The sequence below is a fragment of the Macrobrachium rosenbergii genome, chromosome 24 (genome assembly GCF_040412425.1).
Source record: "Macrobrachium rosenbergii isolate ZJJX-2024 chromosome 24, ASM4041242v1, whole genome shotgun sequence".
Taxonomy (NCBI): Eukaryota; Metazoa; Arthropoda; class Malacostraca; order Decapoda; family Palaemonidae; genus Macrobrachium; species Macrobrachium rosenbergii.
Genome location: NC_089764.1, coordinates 3,496,973 through 3,523,299, shown reverse-complemented (window position 1 = coordinate 3,523,299; position 26,327 = coordinate 3,496,973). Strand labels below are relative to the sequence as shown.

General features: G+C 36.2%; 3 protein-coding genes across 3 annotated transcripts; all 3 read right to left on the bottom strand.

Moving 5' to 3' along the window:
* Window positions 1–2,457: 2,457 nt before the first annotated feature.
* Window positions 2,458–3,138, bottom strand: LOC136851763 (uncharacterized). The gene has a single exon (XM_067126077.1). The coding sequence runs from the start codon at window positions 3,136–3,138 to the stop codon at window positions 2,458–2,460; it is 681 nt and encodes a 226-aa protein (XP_066982178.1).
* Window positions 3,139–6,939: 3,801 nt separating this feature from the next.
* On the bottom strand, window positions 6,940–7,593 carry LOC136851762 (piggyBac transposable element-derived protein 4-like). The gene has a single exon (XM_067126076.1). It carries the CDS (start codon window positions 7,591–7,593, stop codon window positions 6,940–6,942), a length of 654 nt encoding a protein of 217 aa, XP_066982177.1.
* A 642-nt stretch (window positions 7,594–8,235) lies between these two features.
* On the bottom strand, window positions 8,236–13,428 carry LOC136851761 (uncharacterized). Its single transcript, XM_067126075.1, has 3 exons — window positions 12,909–13,428; window positions 11,765–12,052; window positions 8,236–8,453 (listed from the first exon to the last, which is right to left on the bottom strand). The coding sequence occupies exons 1-3, from the start codon at window positions 13,426–13,428 to the stop codon at window positions 8,236–8,238; spliced, it is 1,026 nt and encodes a 341-aa protein (XP_066982176.1).
* Between the last annotated feature and the right edge of the window lie 12,899 nt (window positions 13,429–26,327).

Below are 26,327 nucleotides of genomic sequence, written 5' to 3'. Positions count from 1 at the left end.
CTGAGGAATAGAAATAGAAAACACACACAGACCACTCGACACACACACAAACACACAAACATACACATATATTTATATATATATATATAGGATATATTATCCAATAGGGAATGCTTTTGATATAATATTCAAGAATACGGATATATATATATATATATATATATAATCTATATATATATATAGTTTATATATATATATATATATATATATATATTTGATATCGGGATTAGACAACTTATATATATAATATATATACAAAGTAACATAACATATTATCTCAACTGATGATATATATATATATATATATATATATATATATATATATATATATATATAGCAATGAATATGATATAATCTGTTAGTTAAATTTTTATATCCCTTATGTATTTATAATATTATATATTTTAGGGTTTATATTTTTATATGTTTTATTTATATATTTATATATATATATATATAATCTTATATATATTTGTATATTTTACTTTATATTTTATGAGGATGAGATAGGATCTCAATATATGAATAAAGGAATATATGTATATATATCTATTTAGTGCCTATCTTGCTATTTTATATAATATATATATATATACATATATGTACATACATATACATATATATACACATACACACATATATATATATATATATATATATATATATATATATATATATATATATATATATATATATATATATATATATATATATATATATGTATAATATATTACTGAATCATTACTGAATCAAAAATATGGAACGTGATGAATATATATAATAAAGTAAAGGATGACAGACAGTCGAAAGGCCTTGCAGCACTGCAGTGTTTCCCTTTCCTTCGTGTATGTATATACAGTATATATATATATGTGTATATACACTAGCTGACCAACCTGGCACTGCCTGGAAAAACTGAATAGCAACTGGTAAATTATCTCTCTCTCTCTCTCTCTCTCTCTCTCTCTCTCTCTCTCTCTCTCTCTCTCTCTCTCTCCCAAGCTCTAATTTAAACTCCTTCATCAATACTGTATGAAAATATACCTTTTTTTTTATTAGAAATATTTATACTATACTCTGTTCAGCCTATTTGCTTTTTTCCTATTATTAAGTGAATTTCTGCTGCAGCTAGCCTTCCAACTCCTCATCAGTCAGCGGAATTTATTGGAAACGAAAAGTATTCAATTTTCTCTCCATGTAAATAAAAATTAGACATTTCATTGTACCTATTTTTGTTGATTTTTTTAAAACAGTAATCAGCAGATGTCATTTACCGATAACCTACTACTCATTCGTACATTTTGCCTTTGTTTGACTGCCCTTTGTCATATCACACTTAACACAAATAGTAGTGAATTACACATATAAAAAACGCAATTTATTTTAATTTTGTGCTGAATAAAAAGAAATTTACGTATATCTGTTTAGCGACTTTTGGTGAATTAGGAAAAAAAAGTTACAAACATTTTCCAATACGGCCGACATGAATTCCTGATACATATTCTTTTTATTGATTTTAGTGACGTTTTTAACATAGCATAATAAATTACAACTCATTATCTTTACAATGACATAAAATTTATAAATGTAGCATTTAATATAAGTTTACACGGAACGATAACAAAAATTACCGCTGTGCATATTGTGAGGTTCAAGAAGACAGGTCTGGGTATGATTGATTTATTTCTCGGAAACCAGGTATACATTGAAGAATGCGAACGGAAAGGAAGTGACCGACCTGCGTATTCCCATGTCACACATTTGGACAAGAATTTGCGTTTGTTAGATAACACATAAATGAGAATAATTTGCGTTACAATAAACGTACAAAGTAGTTACATACATCAGCGGAAAGGCCGGACAATAATGCATATGGAGGGATACATAAAAAATATGAAATAACAACGGGTAATATACATGGCGTGATTAATGCAGAAATGAAGAGGCATTTGACGCCTTTACAAGTACTCCCCCCTAAGACAATGATTACAGAGATAATTATTGGATGACATGAACATTAATCACGGAGGCGTTGGGGGAGCAGGAGGCGAGCCCTTCTGTGCGAGAACTGTGGGCTGGGGGCAACATCAACTGCTGGATCTGCCACAGCGCGGCCTCTGGGATGCCCACAGCCCCTCCTTGGTGGGGCAGCGGGTATGTCTGCGGGCGCGTTTTGAGGGGGTACCCTGGGATGTCTGCCTGCCTCCTCCCGGATTTTGCTGTCCAAAAGGAATGCTGGTTTTAGCTGTCAATGGAAACCCAATCCTCCCGGCCGTGGACGTCGCTGAGATAGGCCTTGGGGGTCCTGTCGATGACTCGGAAAGGGCCCCTATAGTGCCTGGTCGAGGGCGGTCGATGGGTGTCTATCCTGACGAAGACATAGGTGCAGGAATCCAGGCCGCCTGGGCTGTAGGTGTTGGTTCTGTCCATGAAGGTCTTATGGCAGGATGCGAACTTCTATGCTAGTTCCCTCAACCTTGCGAGGGGGGTGTCTGTGCCGTCGGCTGACGGCAGGAAGAATTCCCCCGGAACAGCTAGTGTTTCTCCGTAGACTTTTTCTGCAGGGGATACGTTGCTATCTGCCCTCAGTGCGGTGTGGAGACCCAGCAGGACCCAGGGGAGTTGGGCCCTCCAGTTTTCGTCGGTGCAACGTGCCATTAGAGCTGCCTTCAGTGAGTGGTGTGCCCTCTCTACCATGCTGTTTGCTGCGGGGTTGTAAGCCATCATGCTGTGAAGTGTCGTACCCATCAGGCGTGCCAGGGAGACCCAGAGGTCTGACAGGAATGCTGAGTCCCTGCCTGTAGTAATGCTGTCTGGCACCCTGATGCGGCTGATCCAGCAGGAGAGGAGGGCTTCTGCGCAGGATGCTGTTGACGCCTCCTCCATAGGTGTCGTTTCTGGCCAGTGAGTGGAGTGGTCTATGATCGTCAGGAGGTACCTAGTGTCCCCAGACTGCGGTAGAGGCCAGATGATGTATATATGAATGTGGCCGAAGCGCCGATGAGTTTGAGGGAAATCACCAATGCCTGATTCTGCATGCCTTGTGACCTTGCTGGTTTGGTACGGGATACAGCTCCTCGCCCACTGGTGGGCGTCCTTCCTGATGATGTGCAACATGAATTTTTCTGTCACAGGCATGCCGTTGTACACCCTGATGGGTGGGAGAGGCTGTGAATGGTGTCGAACGTCTGCTTCCTCATCAAGGTGGGGACCAGGGGGTGGGGGCGGCCGGTGTTAATGTTGCAGAGGAGCGTTGCTCCCGAACCACCCAAGGGCATGCCCTCCCACTTGAGTACCATCAGTGCCATCCTCTAGGCTGGTGTTTCCGGGTCTGTTGCTTGCTCCCTTGTCAGGTCTTCATAGTTTATGCCGAGGTGCAGGGAATTGATTTTCACCCTTGACAGGGCGTCGGCTACTGTATTCTTCCTGCTGGGGACGTAGGTGATGGTGCAACCATACTCGGAGATGGTGGCCAAGTGCCACTGCTGCCTCGCTGATCACGTGTCACCCGCCTTCGTAAATGTGTGCACCAGAGCTTGTGGTCCGTGAGGATGGTGAATGGAGTGCCGTCCAGCAGGTATTTGAAGTGCTGCACAGCTTGGTAGATTGCAAGCATCTCTCTGTCAAAGGCACTGTAGAGAGTTTTTGCTGGCAACAACTTGCAACTGAAGAAGGCTAGAGGCCGGGAGCCACTGTCAACCACTTGCTCGAGCACTGCTCTGCAGGCGATGTTGCTGGCGTCGGTGGTGAGTCTCAGGGAAGTGGTGGGGTTATGATATGCTAAGGTGGTGGCACTCGCGAGGGCTGTCTTTGTCTCCTTGAATGCCTGCTGTTGCAGAGCACCCATGTCAGTGTTTTTGGCTTGCCCTTCAGGACTCCATTCAGGGGATACATGATGCGTGTAATACCTGGGGTGAATCGGCGATAGTAGTTTACCATTTAGAGGAACTCTTGAAGGGCCTTGATTGTCTTCGGTGTCAGGAACTTTTTTATCACTTTCACCTTAGAGGCCATGGCGCGTAATCCTGCTGGGGAGATCTCATGTCCGAGGAAGTCTAATTTTTCCGCCCTGAATGTGCATTTGTCGAACCTGACGACTAATCTGTTCTCCTGCAGGCACTTCAGGTTGATGCGGACGTGGCGAAGGTGTTCCTCTGGGGACCTGGAGAAGATAAGGATGTTGTTTACATAACAGACGCAGAAGGGCAGGTTCCCCAGGAATGTGGCCCTGCGTTCCTGAGGCTGAAGGTGGAGTAGGAGAAGGTGTACATCCCAAACAGCGTGATGATGGCAGTTTTCAGGACGTCGTCAGGCTTCACAGGAACCTGAAAGTATGATTTTAGCAAGTCCATCTTCGTGAAGACCTTGGCCCTGTGAAGGGCACTTGTTAGGTCTTGCATGTTCGGCAGTGGGTAGTGGTCTGGCATGGTGACTAAGTTCAGGCAATGGTAGTCTCTGCAGGGCCTCCAGGAACCATCTGACTTCTTTACCATTTGCAGGGGAGACACCCACAGGCTTGATGCTTTGGTACAGACTCCCATCTGTTCCATTTCGGCAAAGGCCCATTCGGAGTCTTGTAGTTTTTCAGGTGGGCAGGCGTAGGAACTTGGCATGAGTTTGGGGCCTGTTGTAGTGATGTGGTGATAGATGCAGTGCTTGGCACCAGTCCCTGGCAACTGGCAGAGCTCTGGTTTAAAAACCTCTGGGAACTCCTGGAGGAGGGTGGTGTAATTGTTCCCAGTCTGGTGGAGAGTGGTCGGGAGTGGCAGGTTCCGGTGTCAAGGAGGCATTGCCTCTCGACATCGACCAGGAGTCCATGGTGTCCCAGAAAATTAGAGCCCAGGAGGGGGAACTTGACCTCTGCGATGATGAAAGGTCACTGATACCTGCAGCCCAAGATGGAGATTGTGCAGGCCGTTCTTCCATAACAGTGGATGGGGGTTCCGTTTGCGGCTACCAGGGAGGTCATAGAGTCAGCTGTCAGGCGTAGTCCTCCTCCGATGGTGGGAACACTGACTGCATTGCGCCCATGTCAACCAGCAGGCGCCACTTTGATATATCATCTCTGATGAAGAAACCTGCTGGTCGCGAGTCATTGTATTTTGCGGCCACTCCTGTTACTTATGGCCGCCCTTCTCGTTTTTTTGTGAAGGAACCGGGGCGTCTGCAGTTCCTGGAGCTGGAGCCGAATCTTCTGTGGAAATAGCACCACGTTGGGTTCGTCCACGTCCTCTGCTCCTGGTTCGTCCACGCCCTCTGCTCCTTTGGCGGTGTTCTCCTCTTGTAGATCGCATTTGTGTTCTCTGGGTTGCCGTTCTCCGACGTCAGGCTACAGGCTGCGAGGGCGGCGGCTGCAAGGGTGGTGGCATGCTTGGAGGCCTTAGTGGCTTTGTGGATTTTCTGGGTGACGTTGACCAGCTCGTCCGAGGGAAGGGCGTCTGCCTCAGTAATTTGGCCCCCCACCTCCTGTGGAAGGCACTACAGGAATATTGCTCTTGTCGGGATGATTTCCTTCCTTTGCCCATTTGCGTCGACACCCGGGAGTGTTACTAGACCCCACAGTTCGTCCCAGGCATCCCTGGGTGATGTTTTCCCCAGGGGCTGGGTCAGTAGGTCTAGGGCACTCTGCGCTCTCTCAGGGACGGGGATGGAATATGTTTGTATCAGCTTGTCTCTCAGGGACATGACATTGTCTGGATGGAGTCAAGCCATGGGGTGATCTTGTTGAAGACTTCTTCGGTAGCATCATTGTCTCTGCCTGGTCTTCTCATCTGTGATGCACGTAGTGATGAAACCAAGATGCTGTATTCTGGCAGGCTGGGAGTACAGCATCTGCCTTTATTGGGCGAAAGGGGGGTGATCTGGATTTGTTGAAGACTTTCTTTCACACCAAAAAACGTGGTAGCCGTATTTAGTCCGCTAATGGTGTTCAGTCATGAGTCATGAATGGCGAGGGCCAACGTCGAAATGTACCCTTGTGGGGACGTTGGTATTGGCTCAAAGAGGCATGCCATGTTAAATGCTCTCTTAACCCTTCGTTCCTCCTCACTGCTTGATTGTGATTGTATTTCAGGAATCTTTTACTTTCACAAGTACGTGCCGTATTTAGTCCGCTAATGGTGTTAGAATTCGAGTAGTCGATGTGAGTCATGAATGGCGAGGGCCACACCGTTCGAAATGCCAAAGTACCCTTGTGGGGACGTTGTTATTAGTCCATTAATGGCACAGGGTTCCTCCAAGGAAGGAGCTTTCAGAGGCCCAGACTGTGTCGCCATTTTGATTCTGTACTGTTAGTACCCTCACTGCTTGAAACACTGTTAGTACCCTATTTGAACCCCAATCTTAAATTTCATGTCCTGTTCCTTATCATTACATGATGTTCATTATGTTTCTTTGTGAGTTTTTATAGTTACCAATAAGTAAGAAAATCTACATTTGCTGATACTGAAGAATACTTTTGTATCAGATCAGGCCAGTCCCATAAAATAGTTAAATTTCGACTTGCGTCATACCTTTACAGGGATAAGGAAATGAAAATATATATTAAACATATTTATTTTTTCATATCAACAAAGGCAATATCAATTAACAGTTATTAATACATATGAACTTGTATAAAAAGAGCAGAAGAGTGAAAAATAACAAATTGTTCTTATATTGAGTTGCACGTAAAATTATAGTCAATGTATACATAGATTATTTTAGTCTGATTCATCTCCTGATTGGTCCCCTTCACATGCTGTGCAACTAACAGACAACTTGCTGTGATCATTGCAGACATGTTTACCACAACTTGTACACAATGTTTTGACTTTACGGTCACGTGACCTGTCACAAAATGCGCATCTTTTTTGCGCTTCGTAACATTGGCGTCTCCGTGGTTGCAGCAGTTTCTGCACCTTGGCAACAATCTTCCAATTCTGTTCTAAAGGTCCTTTTTTAGACGTATGTTCTGCATTCTCCTCTCTTCAAATTATCCTCAATGAGTTGCATACTTATGCTCTTGATGAAAAATCTTCGTTTTAGTTTGTTCTCAGGCTTGTGACTGTATAAAACATATGCATTTATTGTTGAAACATTCAGCAGACAGTAAAAAACAGTCAAAGGCCAACGTCTGCTGTTTCTTGAGGTGTCATACTCTCCAGCCATTTGATCAACCATATCTACTCCACCTTTGGTAGCATTGTAGAAGGTGATAATATCTGGCTTCTTATCATCACCAGAGGTTGGATCGATTTTATCATCAAGATGCATACTACTGAGGAGAACAACATTTTCTTTTTTAGTATCCGGGACATATGAAACAAGAGTAATCTTATTTGAAAATTTAAACATGCTGCTACGCCTACCCCTCTTCTTCACATCTAAGAATTCTAAAGGAATCTCGCGTTTATTCTTTCTAAGAGTTCCAACTGCAGTCAACTTATCTTCATCAAGTAATTTTCTTATAAGTGGGTAAGTGGTATACCAGTTGTCAAATGTAACATTTAGCCCTGATCCAGAGATTTCAGAGATAAGTCTTGTAACTACACTAATTGATGAGTTATCTACCTTGAATGGGCCATCAGGTTGTTTGCCAGCATATATTTCCATTTTTACAAACATAGTAAGTTTTAGCATCAGCCAATGCCTGTATTTTTATTCCATATTTAGCTGGTTTATTTGGGATGTATTGTCTAAATGGACATTTTCCTCGGAAAGCTATAAGCATCTCGTCAATGGTTACAAACGCTGATGGAGTATAGTTCTTCAGACAGTTTTCAACAAATATACTAAAAAGTTTCTCCAGCTAGTTTATCAAATTCCCTTCTAGCAAGTCGTGTTGCTTTATCATCGAATCGCAAACAACATAAAAGAAAACGGAAACGATGCAGTGACATTGTCAATCTAAATATCTCAACACCAGTGCCATCAGGATTCCATAGATCATCAAGGTTCATTCTGTTGCTATGATATATTCCTGCTAAGAGAACTAAACCAAGAAATGCTTTCATTTCCGTTATATCACTGTCTCTTGCTTTAGTTGATTGCTTATAATTCAGCCTTTTTCTTGAATAACAATATTAGTCTTCTGAACCAATAGATCAATTATTTCTGGAGATATGAAGAGTCCCCAAAAATCAATAGGTGTCTTCGCATTCAGTGCTAGTCCTTTTGGTCCTGGTCTCTCTCGGATAATATTATGAGGCTGAGTGGAGATGCTGTTTTGGTGCCTTTTCTTGCCACCATGTATTCTTATCTTTCCCAAGCCATCCACCACATCTTGGCACTTTCTTGGGGTTCATCTTGTAGATCATCAGAATCAGTTTCATGGCAATCAAAATCAGAAACAACTTCATCCTCTTCCACTAAATCTGATTCCCCCTTCACTGTCATCATCAGGTTCACTTGGATTATCACATTCTTCCAACATCCTTTGTATCCTTTCAATATCTTTTTCATAGTCATCCATGCTGTATATCACAAAATAAAAAAAAGTTAAAAGTTCTTATTGCTTTGAAAAGTAATATTCCTACAATACACAAATACAATGGAAAGGGGAAAACTAATGAATAGATATGGAATTGTTTTGAAGTATATTCATCAAGGATCATGAAGTAAGGAAGTTCAAGTTTCCTAGGTAAACATAACGCCGAAATCCAGAAAACTAATGAATGGCATGCTTAGTACCATGGGGTGATGTCACACCCCAAACCACAATAAATGTTTATATCCCTAACTGTGTAAGGAATGGGATTATGAAATTCTCAGTAATTTATCTTCTCACTTATTTAGGAAGGTACTTGGGAGATAGACCATGTCAGTATATCCAACTCAAAATTATAATAAAAAAAAAAAATTGTGGGGTGTCCAACAACCCCAGGGTACTAACGAAGGGTTAAGGTAAATGCAGCCGTATTTAGTCCATTAATGGCGGGGCCAAAACTGCATGGTTACCTGTCGCTCCTCGGGTCACCGATTGTGAGGTTCAAGAAGACAGGTCTGGGTAAGATTGATTTATTTCTCGGAAACCTGGTATACATTGAGGAATGCAGACGGAAAGGAAGTGAGTGACCTGCGGATTCCACGTCACGCATTTGGACAAGAATTTGCGTTTGTTAGATGACATATAAATGAGAATAATTTACGTTACAATAAACGTACAAAACAGTTACACACATCAGTGGAAAGGCTGGACAATAATGAGTATGGAGAGATACATAAAAAATATGAAATAATAACAGGTAATATACATGACATGAATAATGCAGAAATGAAGAGGCGTTTGATGCCTTTACAATATTCGTAAGGCAACTATATCAACCTGTACAATGCAAGGTTTGGTGAGCACCTAACGGTCAATTCGTACCTATGGTAATGACGTAATAAGGTATCGTAAACAAAAACATTCCCTTTTCAGAGGAATGTAAGGCAAACATTTATTTATTGTTTTGAATAAATACACGCTGATAAAAGATTGAAATGAATATATATCATTCTAATAAATAACCATTAACAAACATTTTATTTTATTAAATGACGGGAATGCAGCAATAGGTGTGAATTGACTGGTAGTTACTCTTCCTGCCTGGCTGTTCACAGGTTAATGTAGTTGCCAGGTGTCCATTTCAAATAAAAGTGTGTATATCACCGAATTTAAGATGATGCCTTGTTTTTTTCATGCATAATCTATATTCGTGATTGTATGAAAAACATTACTTAGTTCTTCAATGAAATTAATAATGTGCTGAGATAGACTCAGGAAGGCCTGTATAGACAGTATATTTAACTGTCAACGTTTCGTCCTCTGTCTCTTGATCCTCACCACTTTGGTTGCTGATTAATTCCAAACCTCATTTAAACCAAAATAGGATTGGATTGTTGATTTTATCGAGGTAATAAACAATTATATTGATAATTGTCATAAATTACGTTGGGTCAAATAATAGCCACGTGCATTTTGAATTACATTGCTTTATGATTGAATGAAAGTAATTCTAATACAGTCAAACACATCAATTTAATTTTTTTAGATATGCTAAACTGATTTAGGGCTTGCAGTGGGAGGAGTTTAACTTCGTCGTGCTCCTCTAGCTTTATGGCCTGTAGGTTTTCAATGTTGATTTTGTCAAGGTAATAAACAATTAAATTAATCATTCTAATAAATTATGATAAAAATTCAAGTAAATTGTGATAAAAAATTAATGTTATAGGGGATTTGGATTTATTGTTTTAGGTTAATCATACGTCTGACAGCGCCTGGAAGAAAGGGTGGAGCGTAAGGTGATAATTGAGAATTAACCCATAAAGCACTGAAGGAAAAGGTGACGTAAAAATGAAAATTTCATTTGTTTTGTCTCTGTTTGTATGTCTGTCACGGGGTAGAGGTTTGATATTGAGTTATAAACCTTTCTGGGGTGACATAGAGGCCGTTTGCAAAATTTTTTGGGGTTTTTCAAGCGGTTCACATTTCTATAGCTTTCAATGAAGTAAACAAACATTTTATAATTATTATATACACACACATATATATATATATATATATATATATATATATATATATATATATATATATATATATATATATATATATATATATATATATATATATTATATTATCACACACAATTGTTCTGTGCATTAGTAGAATTACTAAAAGGTCCTCATTCAAACTGGATGTTATATAATGGAGTATTTATTCAGAAAAAGTTACAAGCTTTCTTGGAAAAACAGTTTGAATGAGTTTTTTAGTTACTAAAGGTCTTATCAAATAGTATATATATATATATATATATATATATATATATATATATATATATATATATATATATATATATATATATATATATATATATATATATATATATATATATATATATATATATATATATATATATATATATATAATTATCAATCCAAGGGGAGATACAAATCACGGCAGCGTTTCTTCTTTACTTTATTTTATTTCAAATACAAACATTAACTTCAACCCTACAAGCAGAAACAAACAAATGCTCAGTTAGATCAAATTCTCATCAAAGTTCAGACAAAAAGATCCACAACTTGTAAATTACATTGACAATATTACCAATAACCAATATAAAGATAAAATTAACAGATAAATAAATAACATACCATTTCCGTTATGGTATAGTTAGACTGGATAATACCAGACAGTTCTGATTAGGGCTTATATAAGCGTTCGCTTTACAGTGGTGATATTATTTGGTAATTGTTGCTGCAAATGCTAAAAGGTCATTTGCCGGAGAACATACAGTGCTACACACAACCCCCTACAATTTTGCGATGCCCTCATCGTACACACTCAATCCCCATCTATTCTTACTACCATTACCAGCTCCCGACAAAGAAAAAACAATTTATAACTCTGATCGCTGTCTGTTTCGTATCCTCTCTGATCGTCTCAGTACAGGGTCATTAATTATTACTTCTTTCTCTTGTTCAACCTCTTCATCAACACTAACTTTAGGTTCACTATTACTATGTTTGCTAAAGTTAAACCTAACCTAGTTAAAAGTTCCTCCATATCAGGGATTTCTAAAATACTGTTATTCTTATCAGCTGTTTCTACATTATTATTTTCTGTATCCAAATCACCAACATTTTCTTCCCTTCCCCTCAACCCCGCCCTCATTCCTTTCTACCTCAACTAACGGTTTAATATTCCTTCGTTGGATAACCTTAGCTTCACTTCCTTCGGGCCTAATTCTATACAAACCACCGTCCCTGTTAAGCACTTCTTCAATTACCCATTTCCTCTTACCGAATTTGTCTCCTAGTTTCGCTGTTCCAATGATTTTATTTTCTCGTAATAAAACCTTGTGTCCTACCTTCAAATCACTTTCTCTGGACTTTGCTAACATAGGCTTTGCTTTTGATACCCAGTCCTTTTGGGTGTTCCCTCTAACCAAATCCCAAACTTCTTTTTGCATTTTGCATTGCTGACCCAACCAGTCTCCGTCTTCAAATTTGTATATATCTTCCAGATACCCCAAGGTCTCGATCGAAATACATGGTTCCCTTCCGAAAAACAAGAAATATGGAGAAAACTCTGTCCCCGAATGAGGTCTTATGTTATACGCAAATTAAACTCTGCAAATACAATGGCCATTTATTCCTCTTTTCCTCCTCCAAACTTCTAAGTAGTTCGTACAGAGTTCTATTCATTCTTTCCACCTGACAATTTCCTTCAGGGTGATATGGAGAAGTTAAATCTTTTGCAGATTTCCTTAATGAGGGCACTTTCAAAATTTCTCTCCTGATCAGTATGAAGCTGCCAAGGAATTCCAAATTTATAAAAGAACTCCTCCACCAAAATTTAAGTCACTGTTGTCGCTTTCTGATCCTTCGTTGGATATGCCTGCACGTATTTGCTAAACAGATCACTTAAAATTAAAATATGCTCCTTTCCAGGGGTTGACCTATCTACGAAGCAAAAATCTATCACCATGATTTCCATAGGCTGAGAAGTTTCTACATGAACAGGAATTGTATTTCTGTATGGTAATTGATCTTTTGTCCTTAAACAAATTTTACAATTTCTAATGAAATCCGTTACAAATCCCTTCATGTTGGGCCAATAAACCCTAAAGTTTAGCAATTTGTAAGTTCTATCTATAACCTGATGCCCCTGTTTGTCATGAGCTTCGACTAAACACTTCCACTTTAAATGAACAGAACGACTAATCTATATTTCATGTCATCTAACTGATCCATATGAATCTTATAAAGAGCGTCATTTCTTATCACAGGACTTTCTTTCTCTTTTTTCCACTTAACTAATTCAGGTTTAAATATACTGTTTTGTAACTCAATATTTTCTTCTATTCATTTCCTTACAATCTTTAAAACTGGGCAAGATTTCTGTTTATTAACAACATCCTCTCACTCTAAAACCTGATGTATACTTATGGCACAAGCAAAATTTGCGTCCTCATGAGGAGCTACCCAGACTTCGTCTTCATTCATTACTATCTCCTCTCTAGGCTTGCGTGACAGAATGTCGGCTTTAACATTTTGTTTTCCTGGTCTGAATCTGAGTTCGGTGTCAAATACTGATAAACCATCAACCCATTTTTGTTCTGTATGATCAAGTTTTGCTGTGCTGGGGTGGCTCAAGGGGGCATTGTCAGTATACACTATGCACTTTGTGTCAATAAGATCATTGTTAAAATTTTCAGTAACAGCCCACTTCAAAGCACACAATTCTAGTTTCCGTGAACCAAAATTCTTCATGTTTCTTTCATGCGGTTTCAATGACCTACTTGCATAAGCTACAGGATGCAACTTATCCTCCCTATATTGGGACAAAACAGCACTAAGTCCATCGTAACTAGCGTCTATTTCTAAAATACACACTTTCCCAAACTCGATCCCTTTCTGTACTGGGGCAGCTATCAATTTCTTTATTAATATCTGGAAAGCCATTTCCTCATATTCTGTCCATTTATCATTATTCTTTTGACTGGATTTCTTCTTTTCCCCTTTCAATAATTCTTGAGTGGCTTGGCAATTGTCGCAAAATTTTTAATGAATCTTCTATAAAATGTTGCAAATCCCAGAAAGGCTCGCACTTCCTTAATAGTTTCAGGTTCTTTTAGTAATACTTATATATATATATATATATAATAGTTTCAGGTATATTCCAGTTCTTATATATTCAGTCTTACTTAATTCAGGTCCTATTTCTTGATCACTAATGCCAAATCCTAGATAACTTACACATGTTTGTAAAAAATGACATTTCTTTGGCTTTAATTTCATCCCTTATGATTTTATGCACCCCAACGATGCCTCCAGTCTTGATAAGTGTTCATCTATAGTCTTTGAAAATAATATCATATCATCTAAATAAATGACTAGAAATTCAAAAAACATATCTCCCAAAATATTCTCCATACATCATTGAAAGGTTGCTGGGCTGTTCATCAAACCCACTGGACGCCAGCGATACTGAAAGTGTCCCCTTGGTACAGAAAATGCTGTTTTCTCTCTATCCTCTTTCCTTAGGAAAACCTGGTGATACCCCTGCACAAGGTCAAAAGTGAAGAAATATTTGGCCCCTTCCAACGCACCCCGGCACTCCACTACCCTAGGAAGAGGAAATGCATCCTTTAACCCTTTGAACCCTATAGGCAACCTGTACTAGTCCAACACCTTTTTACCGACTCAGTCCTTGGGCTAGCTGTGAGGCCCCACTGAGAAGTTTTTGATTATTCGTTGCTTACTTCATGATATGAAGTTTTTCGTTTATTTAGATCAGCATACTAGCTTCAGTGGTTCCTAATGAATAATTTCACTCCAATTTGAAATAAATCAACATTCCCATTCCCTCTTAAAATCATTCCAGATTAATGCTAAGTTCACACATTCACGTATCAAGGCATGCATGCCCATGCATGGCGGAAAATTGCTAAGTACGTAAATACAACGTAAATGTACCGTAAATGCTATGTAAGTGCGTCAGTGTGCAGCGCGGCCGTTACGCACCACCCGGGCATACGCCAGGAGCCACGAACCTTTCGACCTGCTCAAAACCATGTATGGGTGGCCACGTCAACTGTCATTTAGCATGGCCCAACCCACACAACCTGGCGCTAACCTCGTGGTGACTGTGTGGCCACTAGGACCTTACCTGTGATTCCCTGCCGCTTCCGGGTTCCCGCCTTGCACCGTGTGATTCCTCACATGGCATGTGAGTAAATGCTGCAACCGTGCCACATTGCACGCATCCGAGACGAATTGACAACGTTGTGACCTGGGATAAAAGGGGCAAGCGGTGCGCTTGCGGATCAATCGACACCACGTTTCTGAATAATTTTCATCTTAATTTGTTATGTATGTGTGAATGTGTATAGTACTTATATTCATTGTATTCTTGTGTAATGTATTTTTGTATGGGTGACTCTATATTTTTCTTATATTTATATGTATGTTTGTGTTTTATATTGAATAAATATATATTTGCAATATCATGTCTGACTCTATCTTCTTTCCAATTACTAAGTACTGATGAGACAATATATCATGGATTTGAAAAATATCTTTTATTAAATTAACTAGCACAAATATAAGTACACAAATAAAGAGGGCAAAATGAACCTAAAAAGACTAAGTATACATTACTGAATTTTAAATAAGTCCAAAATACTATATGTAACATATGGGCACAGAAACAAAACTATAACAGACCAAGTCATATGCAATGTAACAAATATCGGATAGAAGGTACTTTCAAAAAGATAGAATTATCATATCAGAAAAGAATCAATGTTAAGTAATTATTACAAAGGGCAAAATAGCTACAACACATACAAGTACACAAATATTAAGTTTCGAACTAAATGCATAAACAGACATTTAAGTAAATACAGTGAGTTAAACAATAAAGCATACAGGAAGTAACTAAATCGTGTTCTCCTGCCAATGCACTGAGCCTTCAACCGATGAAAAATATTCTTTCAGCATGTTCCGTTGTTGCTTTGCATCCCTGGTTGCAGTGTTGCCGGTCACGGTTGGAAGGGCTGCTCCTAATGACGGATCACTCCTCCAGCTACCAGGTATGACGGTATGTGTGACAGGGTGCTCCTGATCTCCTTCTTGCCTGCGTTTTTTCTTATTTTAATATATATGCATATGAAGGCTCGTGACTGCGCAGTTTGAGGTGAGCGTAATGGGCCAGGTGGTCGAAAAACAACTACGTATTACTGCGAAACTTGCCCTAATAATCCAGGGCTGCATCCTAACAACTGCTTCAGAACATACCACACGCAATGGACTACAAAGCAAAATACACATAAATGGCCATGTATTGTAGCAATAATGTAAGTATTGGTAATTGTTTAGTAATGAAATTTTGAGTGAATACTTTTCCAACTCTGGTTTAATTAACTTTTGTAAATAACTATGTTTTATGAAATGCATAAATAAATATTGCAACAACAATGTTCTTTTCATTCTGGGCTTCTAAACCTTTTGAATATTAATTGGAATCCTACTAATAAGACAACACTGATAGCTATGAAAATAAAGTATTACCATGTGTAACAAATAAGGTGAAAGTTTTAAATATGGTTAATTCTGATAAAATCATGAGTATGAATGTAGCAGTTATCATCAAGATATTATGTAATGCAATTACTGTGCTTTTTTAATAAGACACAGCACTATAAGATTGACACAAAAATTATAAAAATAACGGAATTCCCAGCTATCACATCAGAGATCAAACATCTATTTCTGTACAAACACACACATATACACACATTAAAACGATGATGAACATTGAAAGGAATGAATGAATGAACTATCGAGACAAAAAGGTCTATTATCACTAAGAAAAGATGTTTTAGAAAGGCGTTCTCCACCATCCTGCGTGCCCTACGTGGGGACAACGTGAGATTGACGGAACTCACGTTACACATACGGTATACGTACGTCAGTGTTATGTGCTCTGCCATGCGCTACTTCTGGCTGTGCCGCCGCTTGTCAGGCCACTTCCAGTAAGCGTCATGTCACGCTTACGAAGTGCGTACATTTGCGACGCACTATAATACGCTTGCTTTACGCACATCGGCCAATGTCACGTATCCAGTTGGGCGGGGCTTATTCATATTCTAGTTGACATTTACTTCAGTAGTGATTTTAAATGAAGCTGTAAATCTACTCATTACCATTATTTGAATATCACTTGAAGTAATTTGTATCTAAATACTAAATTGATTTATGGGATATAAAATTTCCAAAAGATATCCTCAGTCACAATAACTCGTATATTTGGGTACTTCCTGCCATTCTCTCCTTCACTTCCAGGAGCAATGGTTAGATATAAAAACACATTTTAATGTTAAAACTCTTAAGTATGGTAAGAGGGCTAAGTAACCCCTAAGCTCAGAGTGTGAGCTCCGGGTGCTGTCTCAGTTCTGGAGTTATGTACTACCTCAGTTGGCAACCTCAGGAATTGCACTGTTTAAGAACAATAAGTAATTTTATTTATACGTTATACTCATGCGCATGCAAGTACTTACGTGTTACCGTCAAAGACCTCCAAAAACTCGGTCATCCACCTGAAATGTTTACAACTATGGTCCCCAAGGTTACCCTATTTATCGCAGTCCACGTGTGGAAATTAGTGTAAACAGAACATAATTAAAGTTTATTTACAGCTGTCAATAAAGCACAATTATGTTTTGTAAAGGGTTAATAGTTTGTAATGTTTTGGGGAAACTGAATATTATACTGTATATTCATATTGTTTCGTAAGTTAATTATAATTGCCTTTTGTGAAGGTATATGCAACGTGATTACAATCGTTTACTGTAAACTGAATCCTATTAATATTTTCTGACAGCCAAAGGATTTAGTTGCTGTTGTTAAGCATACGAAACACTATCATTGTTTAAAGAAAAGGAAATATAAATTGCATTGAATGTTATATTGCAGTCCCACTTTTCAACAGCAACTAAATCCTTTGGCTGTCAGATAATATTAATAGGATTCAGTTTACAGTAAACGATGGTAACCACGTTGCATATACGTCCACAAAAGGCAATTACAGTTAACTTACGAAACAGTATGAATATATTTACACCTTTAGTACCACAATGTTAAACTTTTATTTTTACTAAGACAAGAACTTGCTTCATCTTGAGTTAACATTGTTGGCTTCCCACTTAGAATATTAGTATCAGAGAACTTCTACTTTCATTTATTGTAATTATAGGTATGTGGCTTTTCTTTTAAAGGTCCGTTATTTAACAAATGACGCCATCGACTCAATCATTTGCTTGTATAAACATTTTAAATTTCTTTAGAAATAAAAAAAAATTGAATTTGAGCTATTCAGACTAGTTTATAAAAACTTCTTTATTTTTATGTAACAATGGAATCACGAAGAACATAAAAATATATGTATTTCAAAGGACATTTACTGAAAGATTTCCTTAGTAGAAATGGCAGATCTTTTCTTCAAAAGTCTAGCTCAATCTTTTGTTTACGAAGCTGGAAACCTTAGATTCAGTTGTTGAATATATCAGAGAGTCTCGATTTCCTATTCAAGCCAAGTAACTGAGTACCTGAAACATGTTGAGGTCAAATTTTGCAGCATTATAGTGATTGAATTTTGTCAAAGTTCAGTCATAACTTCACCCTTGGCATTGAATAATGGGCAAGCAAAATCTTAAAAAAAAAAAAAAGAGTATGCAAAGTATTTCTTTATGCGAGAGTAGGTCAATCATGTGAGTGAATATTAGAGTTAAAATAAATATTTACTTAAGATCTTCAAGAAAATATTATTCTCAATGTAGAATTTGTTTTCCGACGCAAAAAGACATTTTAGATTATTTGCAAGCTCCAGAGGAATTTTGAGTGTTTCGATAGAGCAAGGTTTAGGTTATGAAAAAATATCGATACCTAATACACACTGATCTATTTTTTCTGTAAGGACAGAAATAGTTTATTTAAAATGATAGACCTAACCCTATGAAAGTCACATTTTCTATAAGATTTGTTTGAGTACTTCATGCCAATGTATAATTATGCTTGACAAGCGTTATACACAAGCTGAAATGTTTACATTAACGACTTCGATTCATGAAACTAGAGAATTTCAGACTAACGATCAGTCTCCTTTACGTTCCCCATTCCCACGAGTTACATATTCGTTTGGGAAGTGCATCTACTGAATCAGTTGTTCTAGTCCTCTCTCTCTCTCTCTCTCTCTCTCTCTCTCTCTCTCTCTCTCTCTCTCTCTCTCTCTCTCTCTCTCTCTCTCTCTCAGGATTTGGGTATTATACAAACAAAATTGATACAAGGAAAAGACAATAGAATATTCAAGTATATATATCCAGCTGACCCTGATACTTTTATTCACAGAAAAGTGTTGTACTTTTTGTTGGTGCACCGGAACAATGGATAGCAGGCCTCTAGCAGGGTTAGACCAACAATATAAAAACAATTGCATGATCAGATTTTCAAAGAAAACTACTAGATCGCTTGAGTAATAATGTTCATTTCAAGGGTCAAATGGATTTGCTAGAAAATTCTCAGTCAGATTCAATGAGGATGTTTGCCTCATAACCACTGAAGTGTTACTTGACAGAGAATTAGGTTATAGATAAAAACACACATTGCTTATGTGTATAGGAGTTGAAGCAAGTGGAATATAAAAGAAAACAATAGATGATAGAAAAGACATGTTTCTATGGCATGTGTGAGCAAAGTTATGCGCGAAGGAAATTGATAAAAAGCAATATTACCTTGAGGTACTAAACAATGATCCTGAAGCATGTTAACATGAATATTTTTTATATGCTGCAAACGTGTGTTTATCCTTTATGTCTGCTTTGCTAATATTTTCTCGCTGAATCCTTCGCGTTTTTCGGTGATAGATCCTCAGGACAGACTGAAATACTTTTAAAGAATTGCAAACATCAACAGAGAAATTTATCCTTAAAGGATCTATTATTAATGTCTCTCTCTCTCTCTCTCTCTCTCTCTCTCTCTCTCTCTCTCTCTCTCTCTCTCTCTCTCTCATTTGACATAAACAGCGAGAGTTCCCGTTTGAAAATGGACGTGCAAACAGTGGCCTGTGCAGTTGAGAAAGCATGCTATTTTCAATACGATATTTATAAGTAAAAATAATGTTTTTACCGTTAATTTTCTCACAAATAGTAATATGGCAGATGGAATGAACATGGAACTTTATCCAATAATCGAAAACCCTTACCACCTACGTATTAATTTGTTTTCCCATGTCAAATATTGACAAACCTGTCACAAACCGATACGCACACACACACTAGATTCAGACTGAAACTCTCTCATGTACACACATACATACATATATACATACACACACACACACATATATATATATATATATATATATATATATATATATATATATATATATATATATATATATATATATATATATATATATATATATATATATATATATATATATATATATATATATATATATATATATATATATATATATATATATATATATATATATATATATATATATTCAGGTGAAATATACACCAACAAGCAGGAGTCTGCCATATAGACCTAATTTCCCGTATTTTTACTTTCCTTTTGAGGTGTTGTTCCAAAGACTCAGGGGCTTGAACTGTGGTAATCTTAGCAGCTTGATGATACAACTTACAAAAAAACTAACAAAAAATCCCCTTGATCAAGTCATAACAAATTTCAACAGCACAGTGGAAAAAATCCTTCAAGATAAAAAAGAACTAATAGGTCAGTTGTCAGTAAAATTTCCCCTGTTAACTTACTTGTACGGATTAGTAAAAACACACAAAGAAAATAACCCTATGCGACCTATTATCAGTACGGTTAGCTCAACATCATATAAACTTTCGACATATATTACCAAGTTCTTGTGCCCGTTACTTGGAACTATCTCCGATTCTCACGTATATAATTGTCTAGATTTAGTTGATAAATTAAACTAAATCACTTTTTGCCCCACTGATAGATTCGTTAGTTTTGATGTTTGTTCTTTTTTTGCTAAAGTCCCTATAGATTCTATTTTAGAGTATCTAAGTAATGAACTAATCCATCATGAATTACTTCTACCTGTAAGTCATATTATTTCACTCACTAGGTTGTGCATATGTGATTGTAAGTTTATATTCAATGGTGAATTTTACTAACAAATATTTAGTATGGCAATAAGCAACCCTTTATCCCCAGTCCTCTCAAACTTGTATATGGAATTCTTTGAAAAACGATATTTACCTAATATCATTTATACTCCTTTAAAGTGGTATAGATATGATGACGATATTTTAGCTGTTTTGCCTGCTGGTATTGATGCAAATGATTTACACTCTAATTTGAATAACCAGGTACCATCCATTAAGTTTACTTTAGAATTAGAAAAAGACAATTGCCTCCCTTTCCTAGATGGTTTAATACATAGAGAACCATTTCAATGCAAATTCAATATTTAAAGGAAACCAACCAACAACTTAACTTATGTCCATTTCTATTCAGGCCATCACCTTAACATTAAAATGTCAATTTTGTTTTCTTCTATGTTTTTACGAGCTTTGCGCGTTGTCAGTCCCCAGTATTTGGATCAAGAAATTGAATACATAAGAAAAATAGGGACAGATTTATGTTATCCTTCACATATTATTTGCTATAATAAATTCAAATTCAAATTCAAATTCAAAATTTTATACATAAATGGCCATAGTATACATATACATATATAAACATACATAAAAAGCCTCCAAACCTTAAAAGAATAAAAATTTAAAATGCCTGAGAAATTTTGAAAGAGTGGTGAAAAATTATGATATGAAAAGGTGCGGATAATGACTTAAATGATACTTCCTTTTAATGGACATATCGTTTTGCAGCATATAATAACAAAACTAAAAGAAATACTGTATTCTTAAAAAAATAGCGCACCAGATGCAAAGCATAAATGAGGCCTTTCCAGTGTTTGAAAATAAAAATTTCCATGTAAACTGGACTGCAACCCTCTTTTTATACAGTTTTGGAATTCCAATCAAATAGCTTGTTATGGTTTTTTAGATGAAAAGATGGCTGACCAAAACCCACAAAAGCAACGGATAAGTTTATTCAATCAAGTCTTCTAAGGCTACAAACATACCCAATGCTTATTCATTCATTTTGTTTTGCTCTGACAACAAAGACATGGATAAAAATTGGACAAAAACTCGTGATTTTCTTGACATCAGCGCTAGATTTTAGAAAAATTCTTAAAATCATATTGTCTACATAGATTATCCATTCTTACTGGGCAGCTGTAATTTTAGCAGTGAGAGAATATGGCATGTACTTTATTTGGACCCTGTATTAGAAAATTGTTAACAACAATGAGGTGAATAGATAAAATCAGTGACTTTTATAGTGAAAGTAAATGGAGAAAGAAACCCTAAGAACATTCTTAGCTTCTTATTTGGTATGTTTGAAAATATAAAACCATTGTTAAAATGTTTTCTTGTCAAACGTTTTTCCTATAATGTTTACAAAAAAGGAATTTTGTTAAAAAAATAGCCCCCAAAGGAAACAGCAACGTAATATATAAAGTTCCATGTCTGGACTGCCCCTCTTTTTATACTGGCCAATCTAGCAAAGATTTAGATGTAAGTATTAAGCAACGTAAGTATTCAGTCAAAACTGGACAAACATCCAATGCTATATTCATTCATTTTAGTGACAACTCTCACAGGATAAATTGGACTCAGTTGTGATTGCCAGATCGAAAGATTTCTCTTCAGAAATCTTTTGAGTCTGCTATTATCCAGCTTTTGCAGCTGTAATTTTAACCTTATCCTGGCATGTATTATCTGTATTAGAAAAATGTTCAAGAATGACCTAAAAGATAAAATCACTGACTTATTTACAAATTAATTACCTTATATATATTTTCAATGTATTCGTATGTTTAATATAATTTTTAGTTGTAAAAATGTTCATCTTGCAAACATTGTTATTGTTTACAAAAAAAGAGAATTATTTTGTTGTACTAATATTTTTTGGTGGTCAGTCACCCCCTTCTATAATCTTTTAATTGCCCTGTCCCTGCTTCTGAACGGTTGATTCTAATCCTTTGTAAAACCTCTTAAATATTTAATCCTGTTTTGTCAGTTCTACTAATTCTTCAATTGTTTTGGATTCCAGATACATATTTTTTTCCTTTGTAATATATATCTGTCATTTATATGAGCTTTCTTTGTAAACTTACTTTTATATTTCTTCAGTCTGCTAAGTAAAGGAAGACAGACATATATATATCGTCCAGTACTCCTGTTTTCCTTTCCTTATGGATTTTATCTTTATATATATATATATATATATATATATATATATATATATATATATATATATATATATATATATATATATATATATATATATATATATATATATATATATATATATATATATATATATATATATATATGTATATATATATATATATATATATATATATATATATATATATATATATATATATATATATATATATATATATATATATATATATATATATATATATATGTGTGTGTGTGTGTGTGTATACATGTGTGTGTATATATATACATACATACATACATACATACATACATACATACATATATACATACATACATAAAATGGGCCATTTCCCATAAAAGGAGGTGGCTGTAGAGCAAACAACACAACGACCATTGCAACATTTGTCTATGCCTTCTAATTAATCCGCAGCATGTACTTGTCCGTATGAATCATGGAAGGCATGTTTGATTCTTAAATCAACACCTGTTATTATCCATTGATTTATTCTTCAGTTCCATACCTTAGTGGTTAGCTTTAATTTTTTTTTCAGTAAAAAATATTAGATATTGTAATATAGGGTCAGGTTGTTAATCGTTTCCCCATAAGTGTTTAGTTTGTCATGTACTTCATACTGTAGAAATATAGAATAAACATTTTTTTTTAATTTTTTCAAACGAAAAAGAAAAAATATTCTCTCGTATACCTATCAAATTATCTCTATTTATCTACAAGTGAAATAGCATGCACCGTGTAAAACACATAAATCCACTAAGAAATGGGAATACAAGATAGAACTGAATAAAAGGGAAAAACTTTTATGTGACGCAAATGGCTAGAGAAGAAGTTTACGACAGCTATGAGAAGAGAGGAAACAAAATGTTGCGCCTACTGTATGTGTGGGTGAGAACGGCGGTCCGCGCAGGGCAATTCTGAGTATTTACGACGGAACAAAAGCTCGTTTTTGGGCGTATGTGTCCATAAGAATAACGAGTTTGGGCAGCTACAACGCCTGAGGCATTTATAGATTGAGTGATGAAGGCTTTTCAGTAATAGACGGGTCTTGGTGTTAGGCGTATTGTAAATGGAAAGAAAACGCATTTATAGGTAGAACGAATTAGCGTAATGGCTGCGAAGGTATTAGTTGGCTACAGAATAAAGAAAAAAGTAAAAACGAAGGTTCGTTTTCCTCTGACAATAAAATGCAGTTTCGTTTATATATATATATATATATATAAATGCAGAGTCTAATATTATATATATATATATATATATATATATATATATATATATATATATATATATATATATATATATATATATATATATATATATATATATATATATATATATATATATATATATATATACATATATATATATATATATATATATATGGCTATAGCAACACGGCACTGCCTGGGAGAACTCTGATAATAATATATAAACTATTTATATATACTCTATACATATCTCTGGCTCTCGGCTCTGCCTCTCTCTCTATAAACTCTCTCTCTCTCTCTCTCTCTCTCAGCGTCAATTTCATGACAGTTTGCTGCTGTATTTCATCTGGGAAGTATCTCAAACATTATTTGATGTGAGAAACATTCGTGTCTTTCCATGTTTTGAAACACTTTCGACTGGCCACTGTAACTGCTGCAAGATACATATTCGGAGTGAATTTAGAGGTAAGAACAGACTCATTGTCACTTAATTCTTAAATGATTCTAGCATAGCGACTAAGAATTATATGATAAAAATTGTAGGGAAAGTTCTCAAATTCTTTCTACTCACATTCAAAAGATCCAGCAAACATTCCGATTAGGAATTATTCAATTTTTTTATAATAAGTACCAAACTAAATCTTTTTTAAAAATCGTGATAAAGAGTACACAGTTTATATATTATTTTTTTATTTTTTTTTTTGGCCAAGAGGTCTATTTTAGCCTAATCTTTGACCATTTCATCTTAGTGCCGTTTTAAAACAACTTCCTGTCTCAAGGCAAATTTAACAGCTCCTACCTTCAAAGTTTTACTAGGGTACCGTTCTAGAAAGTATATGTAAATATATGCAAAGCTTTCATAGTAGGACTCCTACGCTATACACTTTAATGAAGACGAAGTACAAGATAAAAGTGAAGACTCTCTCCATTGACCTTCAATGGCGGAGTGGTGGTAACAAATCGACACTACTCAAGGGATCGGTGGTTACAAGTAGCAAGGGTAAAGAGAGAACGTTTGATGATCAAACAGTGGGAGAGAGAGAGAGAGAGAGAGAGAGAGAGAGAGGAAATGCTCTTCATAGGTAGTATTATCTGTCGTTATTGTAAAAGAATGAGTTGTGCGAGTATATATATGAATATATGTATGAATATATATATGTGTATATATATATATATATATATATATATATATATATATATATATATATATATATATATATATATATATATATATATATGTGTGTGTGTGTGTGTTTTATTCTTATTTATTTCATTTTTTTACTGTAACATTTTAAACGTATTCTAAGACTGTACTTATAACTGTTTTATGTTTTTATCTTTTCTTGTGCACAGCCCTGAAGATGTAATTAAGTACAAAATTACGAAACGTTGGTTTTAAAATAAATAAGACAGCCTAGTGATGTGTGGTTTCGTCCGTCTTCTCTGGACATGCTTCCTGGAGTATTTCCCTGTTCCCTGTATCACCGTATTCGTCGGACAGCGTACGTTCCCAAGACTGAACTACTTCTCTGCCTTCTGCAGCTATGGAGATCAAGAGTTTCTTCTTCACCATTCTCTTTCTTCTTCGCCTCCGATCTAGGGGTTTATTCATCCATGCCAGGTGATCAGATAGCGATATGGTAACGCAGTACTATCCAAATGCCGCCTCCTTGAACGATACTCTAAGAAACTAGAAAAAGCAAAATTGGATTTTGAATTTCTTCAGTATTGTGTTTTGAATAATATTGTTCCTAATTTTGTAAAATTTAAACTTTATAAAAACCTCCTATATTCATCACAGTTCTATCAGGAGGCTACAAATAACCTCCTTAATTTAGAAATCAGTTGTAAACAAAAGGCTATTGAGAGACTTAAGTCATTAAAAAACAATTTACGTACTGATCTTTTAACTCGCTAACTTTTATTGACTCTCTGATATGCAAAAAACTTTTTAATAATATTTTGCAGGATTTTACGTCTTATGTACAAGAACGCCACCACAGGAAACTCATTAACCTTGGCATTACCATTCCTAAATTTCATAATGACCTGAACCACTGTTTTTAACTATTCTGATGTTGTTTTATCTAAAAGAGAGGAGTTCCTTTTGTCACTGGGTTTGAACTTCTGCTTACCAAATTATAAACCTAATTATACTAAATTCTTTTTACCCCTTGAATCAATATTTCATCGACTCAAAAGCTTTTCCTTTTGATGCCGACCTGGGAGCCTGCAAAAGAGATTATTTGAATTATCCCAAAAGTACTTTCAGGAAATTGAAGA